This window comes from Psittacula echo (genome assembly GCF_963264785.1).
Source record: "Psittacula echo genome assembly, chromosome: 1".
NCBI lineage: Eukaryota > Metazoa > Chordata > Aves > Psittaciformes > Psittacidae > Psittacula > Psittacula echo.
In genome coordinates, this window is record NC_137735.1 from 33,034,130 (window position 1) to 33,054,977 (window position 20,848).

At 36.6% G+C, this 20,848-nt stretch overlaps 1 protein-coding gene across 1 annotated transcript; it reads right to left on the reverse strand.

Moving 5' to 3' along the window:
• Positions 1 to 923: 923 nt before the first annotated feature.
• FGL1 (fibrinogen like 1) lies at positions 924 to 17,484 on the reverse strand (the record flags this gene model as incomplete). Its single annotated transcript, XM_080624764.1, has 7 exons — positions 924 to 1,083; positions 4,875 to 5,062; positions 5,620 to 5,708; positions 6,523 to 6,620; positions 8,615 to 8,774; positions 11,665 to 11,845; positions 17,419 to 17,484. The coding sequence occupies 7 exons, from the start codon at positions 17,482 to 17,484 to the stop codon at positions 924 to 926; spliced, it is 942 nt and encodes a 313-aa protein (XP_080480890.1).
• Between the last annotated feature and the right edge of the window lie 3,364 nt (positions 17,485 to 20,848).

A 20,848-nucleotide genomic window follows, 5' to 3' on the forward strand; every position in this document is an offset into this window, starting at 1 on the left:
TGAATTTGGAGAGTTGTGCAGTTTGACAGATACATAAAGAAAGTAAAGATTTATAGAGTCAAGTGCTAAGAACCTCTAAAATGCCAGATTTTAGTTGCACATAAAATACACTTCCCTCTACACATGCATTATGTTTGCAGCATAGGTCATATTAAAATTAGTTGCAGCTTCTGTTATTTAGCCTTTTGGTAAATTCTAAATGTCAATACCTTAAAGACCAGGTTCTGTTCTGTTCTTCTGTACCAAGAAGAAGAAACACATAATTACTGACCATCTAAAAATGTTAGATTTTAGTGATGTGACCAGCCCTACAAATGGCTCAGCAATAACAGACAATCCACTTCTGTACTCTGGGTTCAATTGATTCTGGCCTGGTAGAATCCCTTCTCTTCCTTCAGTTCCCTGCCTCATTCTTTATACTTACTATGTGTGCTATGTACACAACACATGCAACCAGAGGAATTTACAGGCAACTCACTTCCAAAGGCTTGAGCCATTCTAAAGAAAGTATGTTCCATCTACTGAGTAAACCAGCCTTACACTTATATTTAAATAGTTTTTTGGTTGTAGTAAGTACAATTCATTTTAATTTTTGCGTCAACACTGTGACAATAGTGTTTTATTTAAAGGTGAAAGGATTTTTAGTTACTGCAGAAGCTAAAAATTCTCCATGTTGATGAAGATGTCCTTATTCCTGGGTGAATGTCTGCCTTTTTCAAAAAAGCTTGTACACACAGTAGCATAAGTATTTGTATACAGATTCATAAGCCAGATTTTCTTCTCATTTACATTTCCTAAAACTACTGGTTACAGAGAAATTATTCCAGATTTATATATGCGTAGATGAGAAGCAAAAACCTGCCTGTTTTAATTCAGACTGATTTGATGAATGATTAACCAGATAAATTGTCTTAATAAAATATTTAAACAATATTAGGTTCAAAGTCTGCTGGTCTGACCTTCATGACAACAGATTTCAAAGAATACCACCACCCATGCCAAGTGTACCAAACGATCCCGTTGTCTGTCCTTGCAGTATAGGGACCCTTGTAGTAGAAACCGTTCAAGTTGGCAGAATGACACCTGGTGGAAAGTAAAGGAAAACAGAGATAAGGCTTCTGAAAAGTTGCATTTGTCGTTTCTGTGCAAGTCAAATATTTTGCTATGTTGATAACAGCCCAGTTTGGCAGCCGCAAACATTTGCATTTGGGGACTTCAGTGCACCTAAACAATAACAGTTCAATTAGGGCATACTGCGAGCGCTCTTAGTTTCTTTGAAACAAAAGTTCTTTTTGTTCTTTCCACGTTTCCTGACATTACTACCTCTCTGAGTTCTGCCTGCTAATCTGTTTCAGTGGAGAATTAGTCCAGAGTTTTTCAGGTCATGGGTGGCAGCAGGTCATGCACCACATAAAATTCTGGGAAAGAAATGCTGTTCTGCTTTTTGTTATTCTGTTTTGCAGTTACCGCATGTGGTGTTTTGTATGACAAAAACCTGAACATTACCATCAATTTACCTATTCATCTGTGGACTTCTGTATACAAATAGATTAAATCTGTCAGCTAATTAAACATATGTATACCAAACCACTGGCTCATCAGAGCTAGCGTTTTATTTGACTATACAAAATACTTGGGGGGAGGGGGAAGGGGGTTCTTTAATACACTGAAAAAATGCCATTACAATTTATTAACTGAAGTGGTAAAACAAACAAATAAAACCTCACAAACTCCCTAGCAAAACCCAAAAGGCTTAATTAGGCACCAGCACCATCTTGATACACGTTTGGTTTCTGCAGGAAAGCTTGGATCCTTATGTGACCATATGGAGAGCAAAATAGTTGTTTCTTCTGCAGCACGCTGCAATGAATTGGCTTGGTTTATCTGCCAATTCAGTATTTTGTTGTAAGTGCTGTTTAATATCTAGCTGTCGAACACCAAGCTTGATTTCAAAAGTAGACTTCAGAAAATATGCAAACAGAAAACAGCCCAAATTAAACTTAAGGGTATTATTACTGGCAAATCTTAGTCTCTTTGGCTTTGCTTACACTTCATTAACAACAGTTTTTGAGAGCTGAAATAAAAATTTCATAAAAGCCTCATAGGAAAATTCTCATATATATGTTTATTTATAGCTCACAGTTTCTAAGCTCAATTTTGATAATGTGTTGGTTGAAAGCTTATAAACCACACATATCAAAAGTGACTTTGGTTTTAAGAATGACAAACTTGTATCAGAGCTGACATAATCTTTCTAGCCATACAAATTCAGCGCTGAGCAGGGACTCTATCAAAATGAATCAAACCATGATTTCATTGGAAGAATCATAATTGCTTAGAGGTATCTAGATCAACTGAACCCCTCCCTTTAGTTCCTTTGATGGAAGCAGGAAAAACATAATTTTGTCAACAGCAACATGAGCCAGTAACAATTCTTAATTAGTGCTGGGAGGCATAGTATTCTGTAACCAACTGGATGGTGCCTGAAGTAACTGGACATAGGAAAGAAACAACTGGCATGTGACTATATTATGAAGCAACAGTCATTCACAAATCAATAACTCCTTAAAGTTAGCCTGTGGTCCTCCTCTCTTCCTGATAGGCTAATTTTTAAACTAAAAAACTTCACTGCAATAGTTTCAGAATTGTTTGAATTCTGCCTGCACTTACTGGCTCCAGTATGGCCCCACACGGATGTAGCTATGCCACCTCCAGGATGATTGGTGAGGCAAGAAGCTTGAGATGGTGAGACCTGTAGCCCCAGCATGATGCCTGGCAAATCCACCATGATCACCCATGCATGATCTAACTAAAACTGGGAATGCTGGGGAGAGAATAAGCTCATGTCCACTAGACTTGTTAGCTCTTCCTTTACTAGTTATGAACCTACTGATCTTTGCAATGCCCTGGATGCAAGAAAGCTTATCACCTGAGTGTAGTACCAGACTGAACCCAGCTCTGTGGATTTGCACTCAAGTTGAAAATCTCTTCTACAGCTTTGCTTACAAAAGAATGCCATTTTTCTGCCGAAGTCCAGGATGACAAGTGCTGAGCTGGAGCAAGACTTAAGCTACCTCCATGTGGCCTCACTTGTGTCACATCCCTTCGTACTCATATTATCTGGGTGTTTCTGTATTTGGTTGATCCAGATAGCACAGAGCTGGCTATAAGAAATTCCTTCATAGCTGGGAGCTCCTATACAAACCAGCCAAGAGCACTAATTCCTTCTAGGTTTGCTAATCTGTGCATGACAAATACATGTTCTGAGTGCTTTACTTTCTCTGCCAATATTGTTCTTTTGGGTAGGATTTAAGGATACTGAAATTTTCTAGTATTTTGCAGTATTCAGTCTGATGCTAGGCTTAACATAAAAAAGTTTGTAGCAAGGCAGTGGAATCGATTGCTATTAGTGATTGATTTTCATTACCCAGATAGACTGTCACTTTAAGAGCTTGAGCTACACAGCCATAATAGGAACCAGCCTAGTAGGAGCCAGCTATCTTTAGCAGTTATGTAGCATAAACTATAAGGTATTAATAACTGTCAAGTCTGCCATACAGTTACTTTTGCAAAAGGGTCATTCTTTTGCTTAGACTAATCCAATATTAACAACAATAACAAAATAGTTTTTGAAATACCAAAAAAATATGCAGCTGACTAACACTCATTGGGGATTCACTCTTAATGAACTCCATGGCATGGTATCAGAGTTTTATGCTCCTTGAGGTCTAGGTATTCCTCTAAATTCACAAAAGTTATGATTTCATGGGGAAAGGACCTCCAACACAGTTGCCTTTTCCTTTTATGTCTTAGCTTTTGTGAGAACTGCAAAAAACTTTGTCTACATGTGATTTTTTCCATATGTCTCAAACATTCTGCTGACCCCTTATCCATGCAAATATATTAAAATGCATTAAAATAAGTAATTAATTATGAAACCTTGAGTTAATGGCTACATCGTATCAGCTACAATGGTCACAGACGACTTACAGAAACAGCATCTGGAAAATGAGGAATTAAAAAACAGAAATAAAGGATGACACAACAGAGAGAAACAATAGAGTTGATCCAGCCTGGCAGCTCTAGCCAAGTGAACTGAGATCACCATGAGAGACTAGTATGCTTTCTTGACTTGTGTTTTAAATCACTGTATTACACAGCTAGATTGCATAGTTTCTCTTCATGGCTATTGTTATCTAATGAATGAAAGGAAAGAACATAGCTGTCTATACAGAGAGCTAAGGCTACCATGTTTATCCTTTCTTTTTGAGTTGGCATTTTGCATGTAAGTAGGATTTAAAAATTCCTTTACTGAACCCTGTTTAAAAAAATCTTCCTTTCAGTGCATCCATGCTCACTGACAGAAACTGAGTGGACACATTCCCATCTTGATACTGAAGGAATAACAAGAGTGAGATGCTGTGAACTGAGGTGAAAAAATGAGGCTTAATAACCCAGCACTAGCTTAACTCATCAGATATTCTGTGGTACTGCCACATCTGCTCTAGTGCAATACAGGAGAAATGCAAAAGTACAACAGGGATACATCTGCAAACAACAGGGATACATCTGACCTACTTGTGTACAAAATGGTTAAAGTGGCAGAATTGTCTTCTCCTTACTGCCTGATAACAAAGATGACCAAAACCTATGGCAAATAGTGTTATCATAGACCAGCTTGAGCTGCATGGTACGTGCTGTCCTTCTAAGGTGAGCCTCAGTCTCACCAGCACTGAGATCTCTGCTAGGGGTCAAAGGCAGATTGCAAATACAATAAACAATGCTAGTCCTGTCTTCTACCATATGTCATTACTGCATGAATACACATGAAGCAGAATAATTGTCAATACTGTATTAATATAAAATCAAAATACCTGTTAAACCACCAGCCAGCATTTTCCTCTTCAGCACAGTTCCCTTCATAGTTGTCATTATCCCTGTCTCTAGTACTGAATTTCATCCCTCGATGATCAGCCCACCATTTTACTTCAGGATGAAATCCACCAGTAAGGGAATCACCAGCTGTACCAGAGTATTCACCACAATTCATCTCATAAGAATACTAATAAAATGTGAAAAAGAAAGGAAAAAAATAATGCAAATATGTCTTTAACCTTCAGCATGCCAGAGAGTGAAACCACAAAGAGGAAACTAATCTGTTCCATTTGCTACTACTTTTATGCTCAGAAATGGCATGCCACTTAAACACTGTGTACTAGATAATGGAGGGTTGTAAAGATGCTTTCTGGGGTAAGCACATTTATTATGTGCATAAATGACATAATAAAAACAATATTAGTGTTAATTTGTAGTACACGTTAACAAATCAGAATATCATGTACCATTATTGTTGGTGATACTGACAAAAATAGAAAACCTTGTTTTAATCCATGGCTGCTAAACGAAATAATTCATACATCTTACAGTAAGTGTGAAACTGATGTATCAAAGTAAATCACTGTATTATATATTTGAAAATTCCAAGCACATGCAAGAAGGAAAATATGATAAGGTTCTACACAAACCTTTATGAAAATTAGGTAACCTGTATGTCTATTGTCCGTCTACAGAATCCACATTTTCATTAAACCCTCTAGTCACTACTTAGCATTTTATTACCTCTTCACCTGCAACTCTGAATCTTGCATATTGTGCAAACCGCCGTTCTCCTTCAAAATCAGTTAGATCAATTCTTAAAGTATAGTTCCCTTAAGAAATAACAAGACAAATTATTTTGGTTAAACTATTCCACCTCGCTACTTTTTAGAACACAGTATTATAGTAGAAGATTAATATACTAACTAGGCATTTATCATGAACCTTATTATATCACAGCATATTTTATGGGGGTTTATCTTCTTTCTTCTGATTCCGCTTAGAACATTTTAGAATTTTTCCAATACAGATTTTCAAGTTTAGACAACAAAAATCCTAAGAAAATTAGATTTTTATACTCTTAAGATAAAAGAGTTAAACTAGGACTGCATCCTGGTGGCACTGATTTCCGTATAATTAGCTGGCTAAGTTAATGTATAAGTTTTGTATTTGGCGTATCCCACAGCAAAGCAGAAGATATCTTAGATTGAGTGACTATTAGTAAGATGGAAATAGCTTTCTAAAATTAGCCTTATCAATAGGCCCAGATTTACCTTCATGTAATAGCCTATGCAGCTGTGTAAAGCCCTGACTAAATGAATTGGTACAGCATACTTACCTGGCTCTGGACTGTTAGTGATACTGACTGTGAAGTAGGTAAAGAGAGTTTTTTTAAGACATATTCCTGTCTACCATCCCCTGTTTTGCTGGGGCTGCCTGCATGACAGTGGCTCAATGACAGTTTTGAACCTTCTGTTATAAAACAAACTTATATTCAAACGTGTTTTGTTCTGAAACTTGGGGAATTCCATGCAGACTAACAACAGAATTCAGGATTTGTGCAAAGAAAACAGGTAACAAAAAATGGCCTGGAAAGAGCAGAGAAACAGAAACAAGGGAAGACTATTGTTACAATACAAAACTTACCTTGATTAGTCAAATAATGAAGATTTTTATTCCCAAGCCAATATTCACCATTTTTTGAAACAAAATTTCCAAATCCTTCTTCATAGTCAGTCCAGACTCTGAAAAGAGTATAAATTACTAATTTACAAAAACCCCAAGTTTGCTTGAATGTTTATTTTATCATACAATCATAGACCACAGAATAATTCCAATTGGAAGAAACCTTAGGACATAATCTAGTCTGATTTCCTGCTCAAGGCAGTCAGCCATGAGATCAGACCAGGTTGCTCAAGGGCTTGTCCATTCAGGTCTTGAAAACCTCCAAGGATGGAGACTGCACATTCTCTTTGGGCAACCTGCTGACTGTTCTCAGGGCAAAAAAGGTTTTCCTTATATCCAAAACTTCTCTTGTTTCAGCTTACGTACTTTGTCTCTCATCCTCCCACCAGACACCACTCTGAAGAGCCTGTATACCCAATAAGCTCTCAAACTGCTCTGCTTTCTTAGTGACCTCCTTGTACGTACTGGAAGGCTACTATTAGGTTCTTTTGAAGCTGCCTCTTTCCCAAGCTGAACAATCCTCAGTTTGTCCTCACAGGGCAAGTGCTGCAGCCCTTGATCATCTCTGCTGAACTCTATAGGTTAATTATATATCAGAACATTAATAAATAAATATTTTAGATATTAATATCTTATTTACATTGTTGATCTTCACAGAATTATTTCTATTTCTCATATGTGAAAGACTGAATGCCAGTCTGAAGATTAACAGATTTTTAAAACCAGAAAAAAACACATTAGCTCAGTCCAATCTCTGGCATAGCACAATTTCCCTGAAGTGAAAATATTTTTCTTGGTTACATCCAGGAGATTGAAGTGGATGTGTAGGTTTACCACAAATGCAGTTTCTTTATTTTCCGTGATGTGATTAAAATGTGAAACCCCTGTAGCTGGATATATAACATTTTAAATTGAGGTATTAGCTATTTCCAGCTTGGACTTACTGACAGATTTAACAATTTTTGAACTTTAACACTGATGCATAGTTTCAAGAATTAATGTGTATACTGAAAACACTGAATCTTTTGCCTGTCAACACTGGCTTTGAAACAGTTTCTCAGTGGTTTTGCTTTCATGACATGTTCTAATGGAGACAAAAATATGATCTATTTCCATGATGGAGAGCAAGTATTCTTCAACTAGTGGGTGAAAGTATTATGCTCTGTACATGCAGTCATAAGATAAAGTAGTCTCTGTGATTTAAATAGCCAGCAGTCTCTGGCAAGGGAGAATGGGTGGTGTGTGGTGGTAACAATTGTAAAATGCTACAGACTGCTTCTGTAGCTTGTCTGTCCATATTTTATAAGATAAGAATAGCAAAGTTTTCTTGGCTGAAGTATTTCATCCTCTCTGGGGATCGCTTCTCTATTTCATAAGGGTATTGTAAAGTTAGTTGCAGTAATCATAAACACAGGTAAGACACAAATCCACAGAGGGATGCAGATACATGAGAAGCAAACTGAGCACAGCAGAGGTTCTAAAAACATTCTTGTTGCTTCGAATATCTGTAAATATTTGTAGAGTTTTATATTCAAGTCTCACAGAACCAAAAATTTCACTTCTGGACATTCCCCAAAATGCTTGAGTCTTGGCAAAGGCAAGGAGAGTAGGTGTCACCCATCATATCTTTCCTGAAGGCATTTTATCATGAGCTACAAATGACTCTGTGGTGGGTTTCTCTCAAACTTGTTTGCTGATGGTATTTTGGTTCAAGCATACTGCTTAAATTTTTACATTTTTACTATTTGCAGAAGACAAGGTAGTCTTTTATTTGTCAGTAAGAATTTGTGCTCCAACAATTATTAATGCATTTAACACTGAAGTGTCATCATGTAAAATGTTCAAGCTGTCAGAAAAAGACTAGAAGAGATGTCTCCCAGATGACTGCCAGAGCCAGAAGTGGTACCTCATCTGGAGGCTGTCCCAGAAAATAACCATTCCTCACTTTTATCTGAGATAACAACAATTATAAAGTTAAGATTTAACTTGGCTCCATCTCACTGACTGTTTCTCCACTTTGTTTCCAATTTTAATGACCAAGTCTGGTACCCACCTATCAAAATTCTGGCTGCCATCAGAACGTCTCTGAAAAACAGTCCAACCACCCCCTTCAGACATGTCACAGAAGGCAAGGAATTCAGTAGGACTCTGGATAGGTTTCATCTTATAAAATCCACTTTGCTTATGGCCGTCATTGTAGATTTCTGCACAATCTGTTCACAAAACATTCATTGGACACAGGTTTTTTAGTCCTATGCTTACTGGCAAAATCAGAAATCAAGTCATATCATGTAAGAGTCACATATAAACCAATCTAATACTAAGGAAATACTTCTGCAAACATATTTTTATAACTTTGGGGTATTTTCTTGTATTTGTGTTGGTTTAAACCTTTACTGAGCTGTAATTATTTTGACATTTCTTTAAAAGAACCTTTTTCTACCGTAAAATATCATTCTTGTTTTCATCTGACTTGCAAAATCATTCCTCTGGTTCAAGTGGTGTCACTTTTAATTTACAATGGTATCATCCACATTAGAATCCTGTTACAATGATATAATTTATCTACATATAAAACACACAGTAACCTTTAAAAACAAACATTTACTTCTATTTCCAGAGAGTCCACAGGAAAACTACCAAAACCAAAAGCATGGGATCAGTGCTGGAAAAGGCAAACAATTGCTGGACCTCATGCTTTTGTACCAAACAGGTGCAAATATATGTAGAAGCCAACCCCCAACATAAAAAGGACATGGAACTGTTAGAACAAGTCCAGAGGAGGCCCACGAGGGTGATCAGGGGACTGGAGCACCTCCTGTATGAAGATAGGCTGAGAAAGTTGGGGCTGTTCAGCCTGGAGAAGAGAAGGCTGCATGGAGACCTCATAGCAGCCTTCCAGTATCTGAAGGGGGGCTATAGGGATGCTGCAGAAGGACTCTTCATTAGGGACTGTAGTGACATGACAAGGGGTAACGGGTTAAAACTTAAACAGGGGAAGTTTAGATTGGATATAAGGAAGAAATTCTTTACTGTGAGGGTGGTGAGGCACTGAAATGGGTTGCCCAGAGAGGTTGTGAATGCTCCATCCTTGGCAGTGTTCAAGGCCAGGTTGGATGAGGCCTTGGGTGGCATGGTTTAGTGTGAGGTGTCCCTGCCCATGGCATGGGGGTTGGAACTAGATGATCTCAAGGTCCTTTCCAACCCTAACTATTCTATGATTCTAAAAAGTGCTATATATGTGTAAAATGATATCACTTTGGCTTGATACCATTTACAGTCTGGTCTGCATTGGTGTTAGTGGCTAACCAGCATTTACAGCAATGACAAAATTCAGAGCTCATGAAAATATAACAGCAATGTAATTGTATAATCTTATATTTTTTTCCTCTAGGAGTTAAGAAATGAAAGGAGTTCTTTGTTGATATGTAGTCTACCATCAAGCAGTCATACAGGAAAGATGTATCATTTTCAACATTTCTGTTTTTCCTGGCAAAGGTAGGGCTGTATAACTGTAAGATTTTCCCTGAAACATTTACGAGCACGTTGGCTGAACTTCCAGGCCAGTTTGGAACTTTCTGAGCTATTATATTTCTTCTCAGTGAAAATGTCAGTGAAGATTAGACATAGAAAATAAACACTTCATATTGAAAACAAATAGCTATGCCAGGATTTGAATAAACTTTAACGGAAAACAGAATTTAAATGATAGCTAAGTTGTCTTTCTAGAGAATGTTTGATTGGTTTACAAAAAACAGCTTTTCCTGTCCATTATTTTCATGTAGATTAGCAAAACACTTGAGCATATTTTATTCTTTAGCAGGTGTATATAGTGTGGAATTTCTCCCTTATTATCTAACCTCAAATTACCCAGCTCTGTTGACATTAAAATGCTACAGCAGTTCGAATTAAATACTGCAGTATCAACAGGGAAAGTGAAAAAAAAGAAAAAAAAACCAACCCCAAAACAGAGACTGAAACAACTTAGATCTGTTATTTAGAATCACATCTTAAGAAAATAAACTGAAGCAAATGCTAAGAAAGGACAAATACCTTTCACCTAAATGTGGTTTTAATAATCTTTTCCACTAGCAAATGAGTCAGCCATAATAACAAAACAAAATATTCCAGGGTGCTGAATATAAATAAATATACAGCTAAAATTTAAAGTCAGACTTATAACTGCTTTTAATTTCATTTTAATGCTGCTTTCTTAAATCTGATGCCTTGTTATATCTTTTGTTTTCTTCCACCAGCATAAACACAAGTATATTCAAAAAAGGCTATTAAAAATCATGGAAGTTTAGGCTTTCTAGCACTCGACAACTAGAAACAAATACCATCCAAGAATCCACCCCCCAAATTGTATTTTCAATCCAACTATTGGTTTGTATGGTATTTTATTATTTTAGGGGATTGGGCCTCACTCCAGCTTCTAGGAGCTAACACAGCCTGCTTTCACTGTAGAGGGACTGGATCACCACCAGAATGCTGGTGAGATTACAAAAACAACTTAAACCCAGTATTTTAGAAGCTGTGATGTTCTGACCCGATCTTAACTCAGTCAAAATGGTGCAACATACAGAATATTACTAAAGCAAGATGCAGATGTCATTATGCCAGTCTTGCGTGTGTAAATATGGATGTCACAGGGACTTTAGAGATTGGAACAGTCAGGGTGTACTTTTAACCCATGTCATGCTGTGAATATGTGAATGTGAACTGACCCTGTGGGTTAGAAGTTCTGGAGATTAGTCAAGGGGTGTTTAGAAATCTGTAACTGTTTATTAACATCTCGTATATATCTGTTATTGGGTTTTATCTGTTGAATTGCCGATATTTGTTCTGAACTTATTTACTGGTTGTTTTTGAATTATATGTTATTAACAAACCAATAAACCACTTAAATCCTGATTTAATTTATACCATGTGACATTAACAATTTTTCCCTGTGGCAGCAGGCCTGAGTAAAAGCTGAATACTGTTTTAAACAAACAATTTTCTATGAGCTTTTGGAACAATAAGTCAATGGGCCCAATTGTGCTAAAGCTTCTGGGTATCATTACAATGCATGGAAATGAAAAGAATAGTTTCATTTCTAACCTGAATACTGTCTTTTTCCTCCCAAGTCAATGACACTCTTTTCATCTCCTCTGTCGCTGTACTGAATCTCTTTCTTCTCTAAAAGCCGTATAATTTTTAACTGCTGCTGTTTCACACGATGTTCCAGAAGCCTAACCTGGCCCTGAAGTCGTATCTGCTCTTGAAAACAGTTCTGTAGATCCTAGAGAGGAAAACATATCTTATTGTAAAATCAACAATTTTTGTCACATTTAACATGTGACACAAAAACCAACAACCAAACAACCCATAAATAAAATCTAACTTGAATAACATCTGCTCACAATTTCCTACACTGTGCTGACTTCTGCCTCAATTGCTACCTCTATTTAATATTATTTTGTGTATTACAGTGCCCAAACATATACCTGCTTTGCAAAGAGAGACCTTCTCTTTAATAGCTATAATTACTAGCTCTCAATGCAAACATGAAGAGGAGACTTTAGGGAAAAGCACTGTAGTACAGACCCCATCATAAAGACTGCTTATTTTCTATCGCCTGCCATGTACAGAGATTTACTATTCAGTGAGGCCTTGCTACTAACATTGAAGGTTCTAAAATTCCAGAGTTTTAAATAAATATAGTCCACACACATTTCCAACTTCATTGTGCATTTTTCAAATGCTTTTAGATTACACACTTCTTATGATAAAAATCTTAACATTGCCAACATAAATACTGTACAGTTTCAAACTCATTTTTTGGCATGATAAAAGAAATAGTCCCTAAGAAGCTGCAAATATGTATGAAATGTAAAAGACAGACACTTACAGTCTCTGTTGTGCTGAGACTTGTACACTTAATTTTGCCATGCAGAGTGGGTGAGAAATGTGGTGATTCTTATATGGTGACACCTAGCACTCATTTTACCCTAGTGCAAATACAGATACATGACAAGAGAGGTGGAATAACTCTTTCAAATTCTGGCATGCTGATTGTACACAGAGCAATAAGTAATTTGGTTTAGATTAATGACTATGGTAAAACAGCCAAAGTGAACAGAACCCAATCTAGGGAGCTTAAATTAAAACAACCTGTACAGCTTCAAATAGATGCTACACAAATTTGATTCCAACATAGAGAAAAAAGCCTTTGGAGTTTTATGACACATTGTACAAATGTGCCATGAGGTTTTGTATCAGTGGCATTGTGTCTGCAATTTTATATGAGCAAACTGAGTTTAGTAGCTACAGTGCTTGCACAAGAGCACAACTAGCATTTTAAAAACAAAATCAGAGGGCAACCTTTAGGAAACCTGATATGCAAGATTAAGTATGCAGTAGGTCTAAATTGGTACAACCTTATTCATAGGGCAACATTATTTACATGAGCTAAGGATGCAGACCTGTAACATTTTCCATCCATACAGAAAAGCTGATATCTTAGACCATTGCCCTATGACACTGAACTAGCAAGACCTGAAGTAGCATACTGACATGCACCTCCAGTGGTATCTCCATACTTCCATTTGTATCAAGCTCAGGCTTTTCCATGAACACTCCCACCAAAATATTTTATGTCACTTTCTTGCTGCAGTGATTGTTTTCTCTTCTATCTGAAAACCAGATACCATTCTGTATGTTTCTATGCAGCACAAACACGGTTCTGGTTAGACTGACTTCCTTGTGGTACCATTCACCACAACTCCAAGGGAAAACTTTCTGGATTAAACTAACATCTAATAGAATCTGCATTTTATAACTCTAACACATGCAGATTTTTTTCATAATTCATTTATGGTACTAGTGAAGAAGCAGAGGAACTTCTGCTACTGTCAAGAAACATCCATATAAACTGTGTCATGACTATGGTTATTTCTGATAGAAGTAAGTATTGCAGACCCCTTTGCTTTTTCACTAGAGAGGATGCAATTCACTTCCATCAAATAGACAAAGGAACTAGAAAAAAAATTAAATAATCTATGTCCATGAGTAAAATGGTTCCTAACCATCATGTTCCATTTGCTTACAATATTTAGTCACTCTGAAAATTTTGATGATTGGGCTTTTCCATAACAATCCTGAATACAGGCCTCTGCTATAAGTATTTCTGAAGTCTATCAGATGCTTGCTTTAATTCATACTTAGCTGCAATCTAAGACATGGTGGAATAGCAGAATGGGGAATACACATGTGGAAGGACTAAGCAGTTTGTCCGTGACCTGTTTGAGAGGAAAAGGTTCAACTGCCTCCCTGGGTTTGTGCTGCCCATGTTAGGCTGCTTTAACAGCAGGTTTGCCTGCAGACTCCAGCTGCTTGCTACGAGGTCCAGAGAAGCCACAAGGAGGTGCTGTGAAATAAGAGGCATGTTTACCAAACACATCTTTAGAAGAATAAACAATGCAGGCAATGACCTAATATCCCTCGAGTCCTATCTTATTTAAGAATACTACCTTGAAAATCTTTTCCAGTTGTTGATAGATATACGAGATCCCTAACATATCCTCCTTTTCTTCTAGCAGGAAGCGAGTGAAGAAAGTACTTAAAATATATGCACATACAGAGACAAACTTGCTACAGTGGCTTAGAGGAATGTTATTTGACCATCAGCACTGGTTAATGTGTGACATGTTGCATATTACAAAGAAAGGATGACAGTATTATATAGTCTTTCCAGAGTGTTTGTCTCAACTTGTATCTGCAACTTCACATAAACCCTTCACAAAAGCTGAGTTGAACTGTGACATTAGAAGAGGCTTGACAGGTCTCTGCAAATTCTTGGACTAGTCCCAAGCACATACTTAAAACTATGGAGAACTGGAGAGCTGCATAGGTGGGTTGAGAAAGACTGAATAAATACTAGTAAAAAAGAATAATTCCAGGATCACACTGATGAGCTAATGCTAACTATAGAAGTAAAGCTGTCAAAAATCCCATGTTAACAGTTAGACCAAATAGTAATCCTAATAATATAAAGTTAAGATTGCTAAAGAAGCCATCATGCCACACTTACTAATCTTACTGCAGTGTTTATGGACAAAGTTAGCCTGTATCAGTCTTAACTCAGGATTCTCAACTTTGGAGAACATGGTAAAATACAATAGGAAAGACCTGGGTGATCCTGGAAATGACGGCCCATGTCACCAAGCCCTAGCAATTTCATAGGCAAAACTTCAGTCTCTTTAACATGTGGCAAGGTCTGAGCCACAAAGAGCTCAGTTTGGAGACAGCACGAGCCTGTGCATTTGACAGGCAGCTACACGCAAGTAAGTGTGTTTCTTTCAGGTGTAAGTGAAAAGCATCTATCAATTCACCCTTTCATACTACTAAAAGCCATTTTTCCTGCTGTGATTAAATTATATAGCAGAAGCACAGAACTTCTCAAAAGCTATTATTGCACCTTAGAAAAACTTGCTCTCTAAACTCAGTGTGACACTACTTCATATATCACTATAAAAGGTCCTTTCCTCTGAACCACATAAAAAACAAGTCTGCAATAGGCTATGTCTCTATTATTTTTAACTTTGCATTTTAAATTGATCTTTTCTTTTTTTTTTCCTTTTTTCTTTACTTAATGTGAATTGTGAATTAATTCATGAAAATTAAAAAGTGTCACTGAGCTGATTCTCATCTACTTCACAGACAAGACACTTATTATGTGGTGAACAGTAATATAGCTACATTACACAGAACAATTTCCTGATGAAAAGAATTTAAGCTTACAGTGCTGGTAAATAGTAAGTGACAATCAAAAAATCACCAACCATACTCAATAGCTACACTGTATGAAAGGAATGACTGAACAGAAAAAGCATTTTGAAAGTAACCTACATATGGAAAATACTGGTATCTAATACTTTGCTTTCTCTCCCTGACTTCAACCTCCTCATTTATCTCTCTGTCAGCTCCAGACAAATCCCATTATACTTTGTGGCACAGCAAAAACGTAATTCTTGTATTTGGAATTCCACACCTATTTTTCCCATGGGACAATCACAAGTTAGCTGCGTACCTTCAGGGTGAAACAATGCGGCTTGATTTGCAGTCTGCAGGCTACCAGACTGTCCTTTCAATGTACTACTATACTTTTTCACAGGATAACTCTTTTAAAGTCATTGGAGCTAAACCAGTGCACAGCTAGAGTAACATTAAAGCAAAACATCTCAGGGTTATAAGAGTCAGCACCTGTAACATATTGCTCTTCCTTTTGTTAGATACGAACCAAAGTTAAACTAGTACAATATTGAAATACTCAATAAAATGGAATTTGATTGTTGCTGTCTCCAATGGACAGTAGTGCCCACTGACTGAAACCAGACTGAACATAACCTGTTCTGTCTGTTTCAGTGAAGCAACTGTTTGTACTACACACTGAGAAGCAATTATCCAACAACTGCTGACAGCTCTATTCTTGGACATATTTAACCAGCTGCTGTAATTAATGTGCATTCACAATTTTATTTCATTATTGTGTGAATTATTTAGCAGCTAGTGACCTTGCGTTAAAATTGATGTTATAAATTAGACTCAGAATACTTTATGAAAACTATAATTTTTTTTTTACTTGAAGATTTAATTCTTGTATTTTTAGAATTTAAATGAGGTCCAAAAACTCTCTATTGAGATTAGTGTTTTAGTGATATTACAGTGTGAAAACTTAAGAGGTAAACTTCAGATTATTCACAGTTTTTAGTCATAGGGCCAGCTAAAGCCCAGAACATTCCAAATGAAAAATTAAAAGCAAGCAAATGCATTTCATTGCAATGCCTTTTTCCTAATAGGCTTCTATAAAATTTAGTAATGTTTTTCTCCACTGAGCAGGAGTGATTAGAGGCAGGTGTTTCCTATTCTGCCCCTATAGATATACTTACCTGAACAAAGTGCTTCCATAAGATAGTGTAAGACATAAAAAATTATGCTCACCTAGTTGTAAATTCAGCAACCACTTCCACCTAGGCAATTATGAATGAACAATTCAATCCTCCAGGTCCCTACTAGCTAGGAACGGAATACCAAACTAGGAAAGACAGCCAAGACAGGCAGTACAGGACTGATGAGGTTAGAAATATTTTAAGCACTGAAGTAGGTGGGATTGTGTTAGGGTTTTTGTTGGAGATCAGAATCCATAGCAGAAGGTTTTGAGAGCTAGATGTGAACTTGTTTTGATTGTTGTTTCTGAGTGTGAATTATAACACAGTAACATGGGAACAAGTAAGAATATGAAGCTGTGGATCTTGAGAAAAAGTTGCATGGCAAGTGGACAAGATAGAAAAGGATAGAAACATTCTTCATCCTGAGCATCAATGACCAGAAATACTACTGCTGCAGCCACCGCTTTAGGAGTTCCTGGGTTCTGCCTTCCTGTAAGTATACTGCTCAAAACTAAAGGTGCTATTTTGAGTTAGCAGTGGTAGAATAACTCTCTTCTGTGCCTTATACAATATACCTGTTAATGCATTGTATGATACCTTTTTCAGCAAAGATATTCCATTGACTTCTAATTCATGTTGGATCCCATAACAGACTGGCTTATTTTCTTCAGTGCTACTACCCAGTCATTTATCTTCCACTGTATATTTGTGCATTTGTTTCTTCTTTCCTTACTAGAAACTTGTCTCCACTGAACACTATCTGAGGTTATTTCTCCAGTCTTTCAGTTTTGGTCTGAATTCTAATCTTTTCCACCAAAGGTTCTACCATCTCATGTAGCTGAAATACATTGTAAGCACTATGGAGGAACAAGGTATGAAAGATTTAGAAGAAACTCTACAGGCAAATTTAATTACTGGAACTTACAGAGCTGCCAATGGCATCCATGAAGTTAGCTGCAAGGACAAAATCAATCATTATCAATATCTTCATTCTTTGGAAGCTGTGAAGTAGAGGAACAAAGGAAATACTAGTTAACTTACACATTAAAACTGAATATTTACACTGGATATCTATATTTTATTTGAAATAATTATTTTCCTATATATTGTAAATATAATGTTTACTTAGGCTTCATTATAAATGTTGAAAATAGCCTCATTAAGTAGAACTCCAAAATTTTCAGTAAAAACAATTTATCCTTTTAGGCTACTTTGTAGCAGAGCTCCCCAAGTATTTTAGGGCACCTATTCAAGATTCAAATCCATGCATTTTATTATGAAATAAGATAAAAGAAAAATAGCATTTCAAAAATATCTGAAAAGCAGGGCAATATTCCTTGTTGGTCCTTTGAAATTGTAAGAAAGTTCTCTGTTATATTCAAGCAATTAAAAGTTGAATTGGGCTAACTGTACTTGGAACTAAAGTTTTGTGCAACTTTTGTGTGCCAGGAGAGGATGGAGATTTTACTGTTGAAGCGCAATTTTGGAGAAAATGAGTAATAGTTACTAGCTTTTATTCTCACATCTTTCAACTGACAGCTATGCATATTTTGTACTGTATAACCCGCAGCATTTTACATCCCATTATTTCATATGAAAATTTTTTATCTGACCAAAAAATCACCATTGTATCTTACTGCCTTGCAAACATTAACTGATAAAATATCACAATTTTCTGTAAGGTAGATGTGTGCTTTTCATCTCACAGATGAGAAACCAAGGCCTCCAATCACTAAAATATTTACATATACTATACATGAACCAATTCTAAATCAATTAGGTAAACTGCTGCAAGCTATCAACTGAGGAATGTTTGGGGTTTTCTTTTTAACTTACAGTATATTCATTTAGCATATGCCAACACCATTTTAGACCAAAAATATGTGTCCACTCTGTTTTTTCTACTTACTAAACTGAATGAACTAACTACATGTTAAAACATTTGTGGGTAGACAAAGCTGATTCTCCATTCTATGATTCTGTGATAAGTCCAATTTTATTTTTGCCAATACAGTTTATGCTAACCAAATAAATGTTTTATCATTTGAATTAGAAGCTTTACCATAATTGAATGCAACAAGTTCTCCTACTGTTTGAAGTGGTGAATCCTATGAATTTCAGGCTTAAAAATTGATGTGGGGCAGGATCTGCAAGAATTATCTGGCATTTTATTCTGTTATTAATTTAGGTTTTGGAGGTTTCTGTCATGATAAAATATGTGCTTTCACCTTACAACAGTATTGCAACAGTCATAATCATCCGTAATGCAGCCGCCACCGTTTTGAAGGCAGCTGTTGCCATCTGTTGTAATGACACTGTCAGTGAGAGGAGTGACTGAAGAGTACATCAGCTACCTGGACAACCTGTATATGGTCTATACCTGATAATCACTGTCCCGACTCTATGCATATCTAAATATGTTTTCTAGGAGAGAGGGGACAATATTTTTTTTCACTGGAAGAGTAGTATTTAACTGTTCTGCTTCATTCTCTGTTATTTTCATTATAAAAGCCCTGTGTATCCCTCACATTAGTCTTAATATTCAAACTGTTCTATCATGATTTCACTGACCGAGTGTCTGAATACCACAATCAGTCATAAAAGGTTTGCACAGCTTTATAACTACAGTATACTTTTTTTTTTAAATAGACTACCAGGTAAATCTTGCATACTGTTCAGTGAAATTTATGTTAGTAAAAAAAGAATAAAAATAGAAGACTATTCATCACAATCAAGGCAGATCACATCCTTGCAGCATCTGTGAACTACTATGAGCAAGCTGCACAAAAGGAATGCAGCGTAGAGTGAGGAGTGTAGAGTGTGTACAGTTGGTTTGGTTTGTCATCTTCAGATGAAGTCACTTTTCTATTTAAAGGCTGCCTCTTTCTAAAGCATGATCCTTTTGAGGTGAACTTCATGACGGCTGGACTTGGGAGACAACTTCACATGTATCAGCTCTAGCACTGAACTAAGATATGCCCAAAAGTCTCATAAATAAAATTCTAAATGTAATTATTTAAATACGCTGCTCTATATATTTTAATCCTGGAGTTTAATTTCTAAGAAAATAAGTTGAACAGTAAACTCAAGATGAATTATTGATCCTGTAGTCCCTCAAAATATGAGTTCGCTATGATCATAAGAGAATTAAGAGGCATATAAAGAAGGAGCAACCAAGCGTTCAATTTGGCAGACCTCTATGTCAGAAACACGGATGACACTGAAACAGAAAGAACACTGAAAACTCCAGAGTGGACCTGTGTCCCGGGTTCAGTAGAAACAAGGGTTCAGGGGACCAAAATATTTGTGCTATTGTCCCCCCAAAAGAGAAGAAAGGTCAAGAAGAGTTGGAGGAGACATGAAAACTCAAGCTGCGAAAGGAAGTGGCTGACCTAACAATGTTTCTCTGCTTCTGTGACTGCCCAGCAGGGAGACCCAGTAAGGTAGAGGACAGTACCTTTGAGCCAGTTTCTCAGGAGGTATAAACTCCCATAGTGTATCTGATCCCACAGTTGCAGCGACATGAGATTCACTGAGTGGTCAACCCTACACTGATAGTAAAAGTGATAAATAGGGTCAAGCCCCATATATGTTCAAAACGCTTTGCATATACTAATTGAATCAACAGGTTCAGTCTTGAATCAACATGGGTAACTGTTTACTTAGTTTTCCACATTTCTACTAAAAGTTTCTGAAAAGACAGATGTATGAAAGTGTACATCCATGCTCTTTGGTAATATATAAATCTGAAGTTCTGCTCAGAGAAAGATTAGAGTAGGGAGAGAATACAGACACTAATATTCACACACAAAGCAATAAAAGCATTCACCCCCAAAACTGCAAAATAATTACATATCTTAATCCATGTCACAGGTGAATACAATTGTTTAACTTAGCAAATATTTGTGTGTTGTTGATGCTAGGAACCCAAAGAGTTAATAAGTCCTGAGAGATTTCCAAGACTTTTGTAATAACACCTGTGTTGGTTTAACAAAACAAAACCTGTGCAGAGTAGAACCCTTTCCAGGAAAATCTTCCTCTCAGACAGTAGACATGTGGATTAATTATCAGACATCATCATAGAGTGAGATAAATTTATTGTGATATTTTCAGGCTGAAAACACAAGCCCCTTGCAGATAGGAATCCCTTTCTGGTTTAATAGTATTGAAGTTTAAGGACAACTCTTGTGAAACCTTGACATTTTATCCATTTACTATCATTTACTATTCAAAGATTACACCTGGAATATGCACTTGCACAGCTGTGCAGAAAGATTTCTCCAAAGCTATGGAATAAAAATTCTAGAAAGGTACCTTTTTCTTTCTCTATGCCAGAGCTTTCTTTACAGGCTACT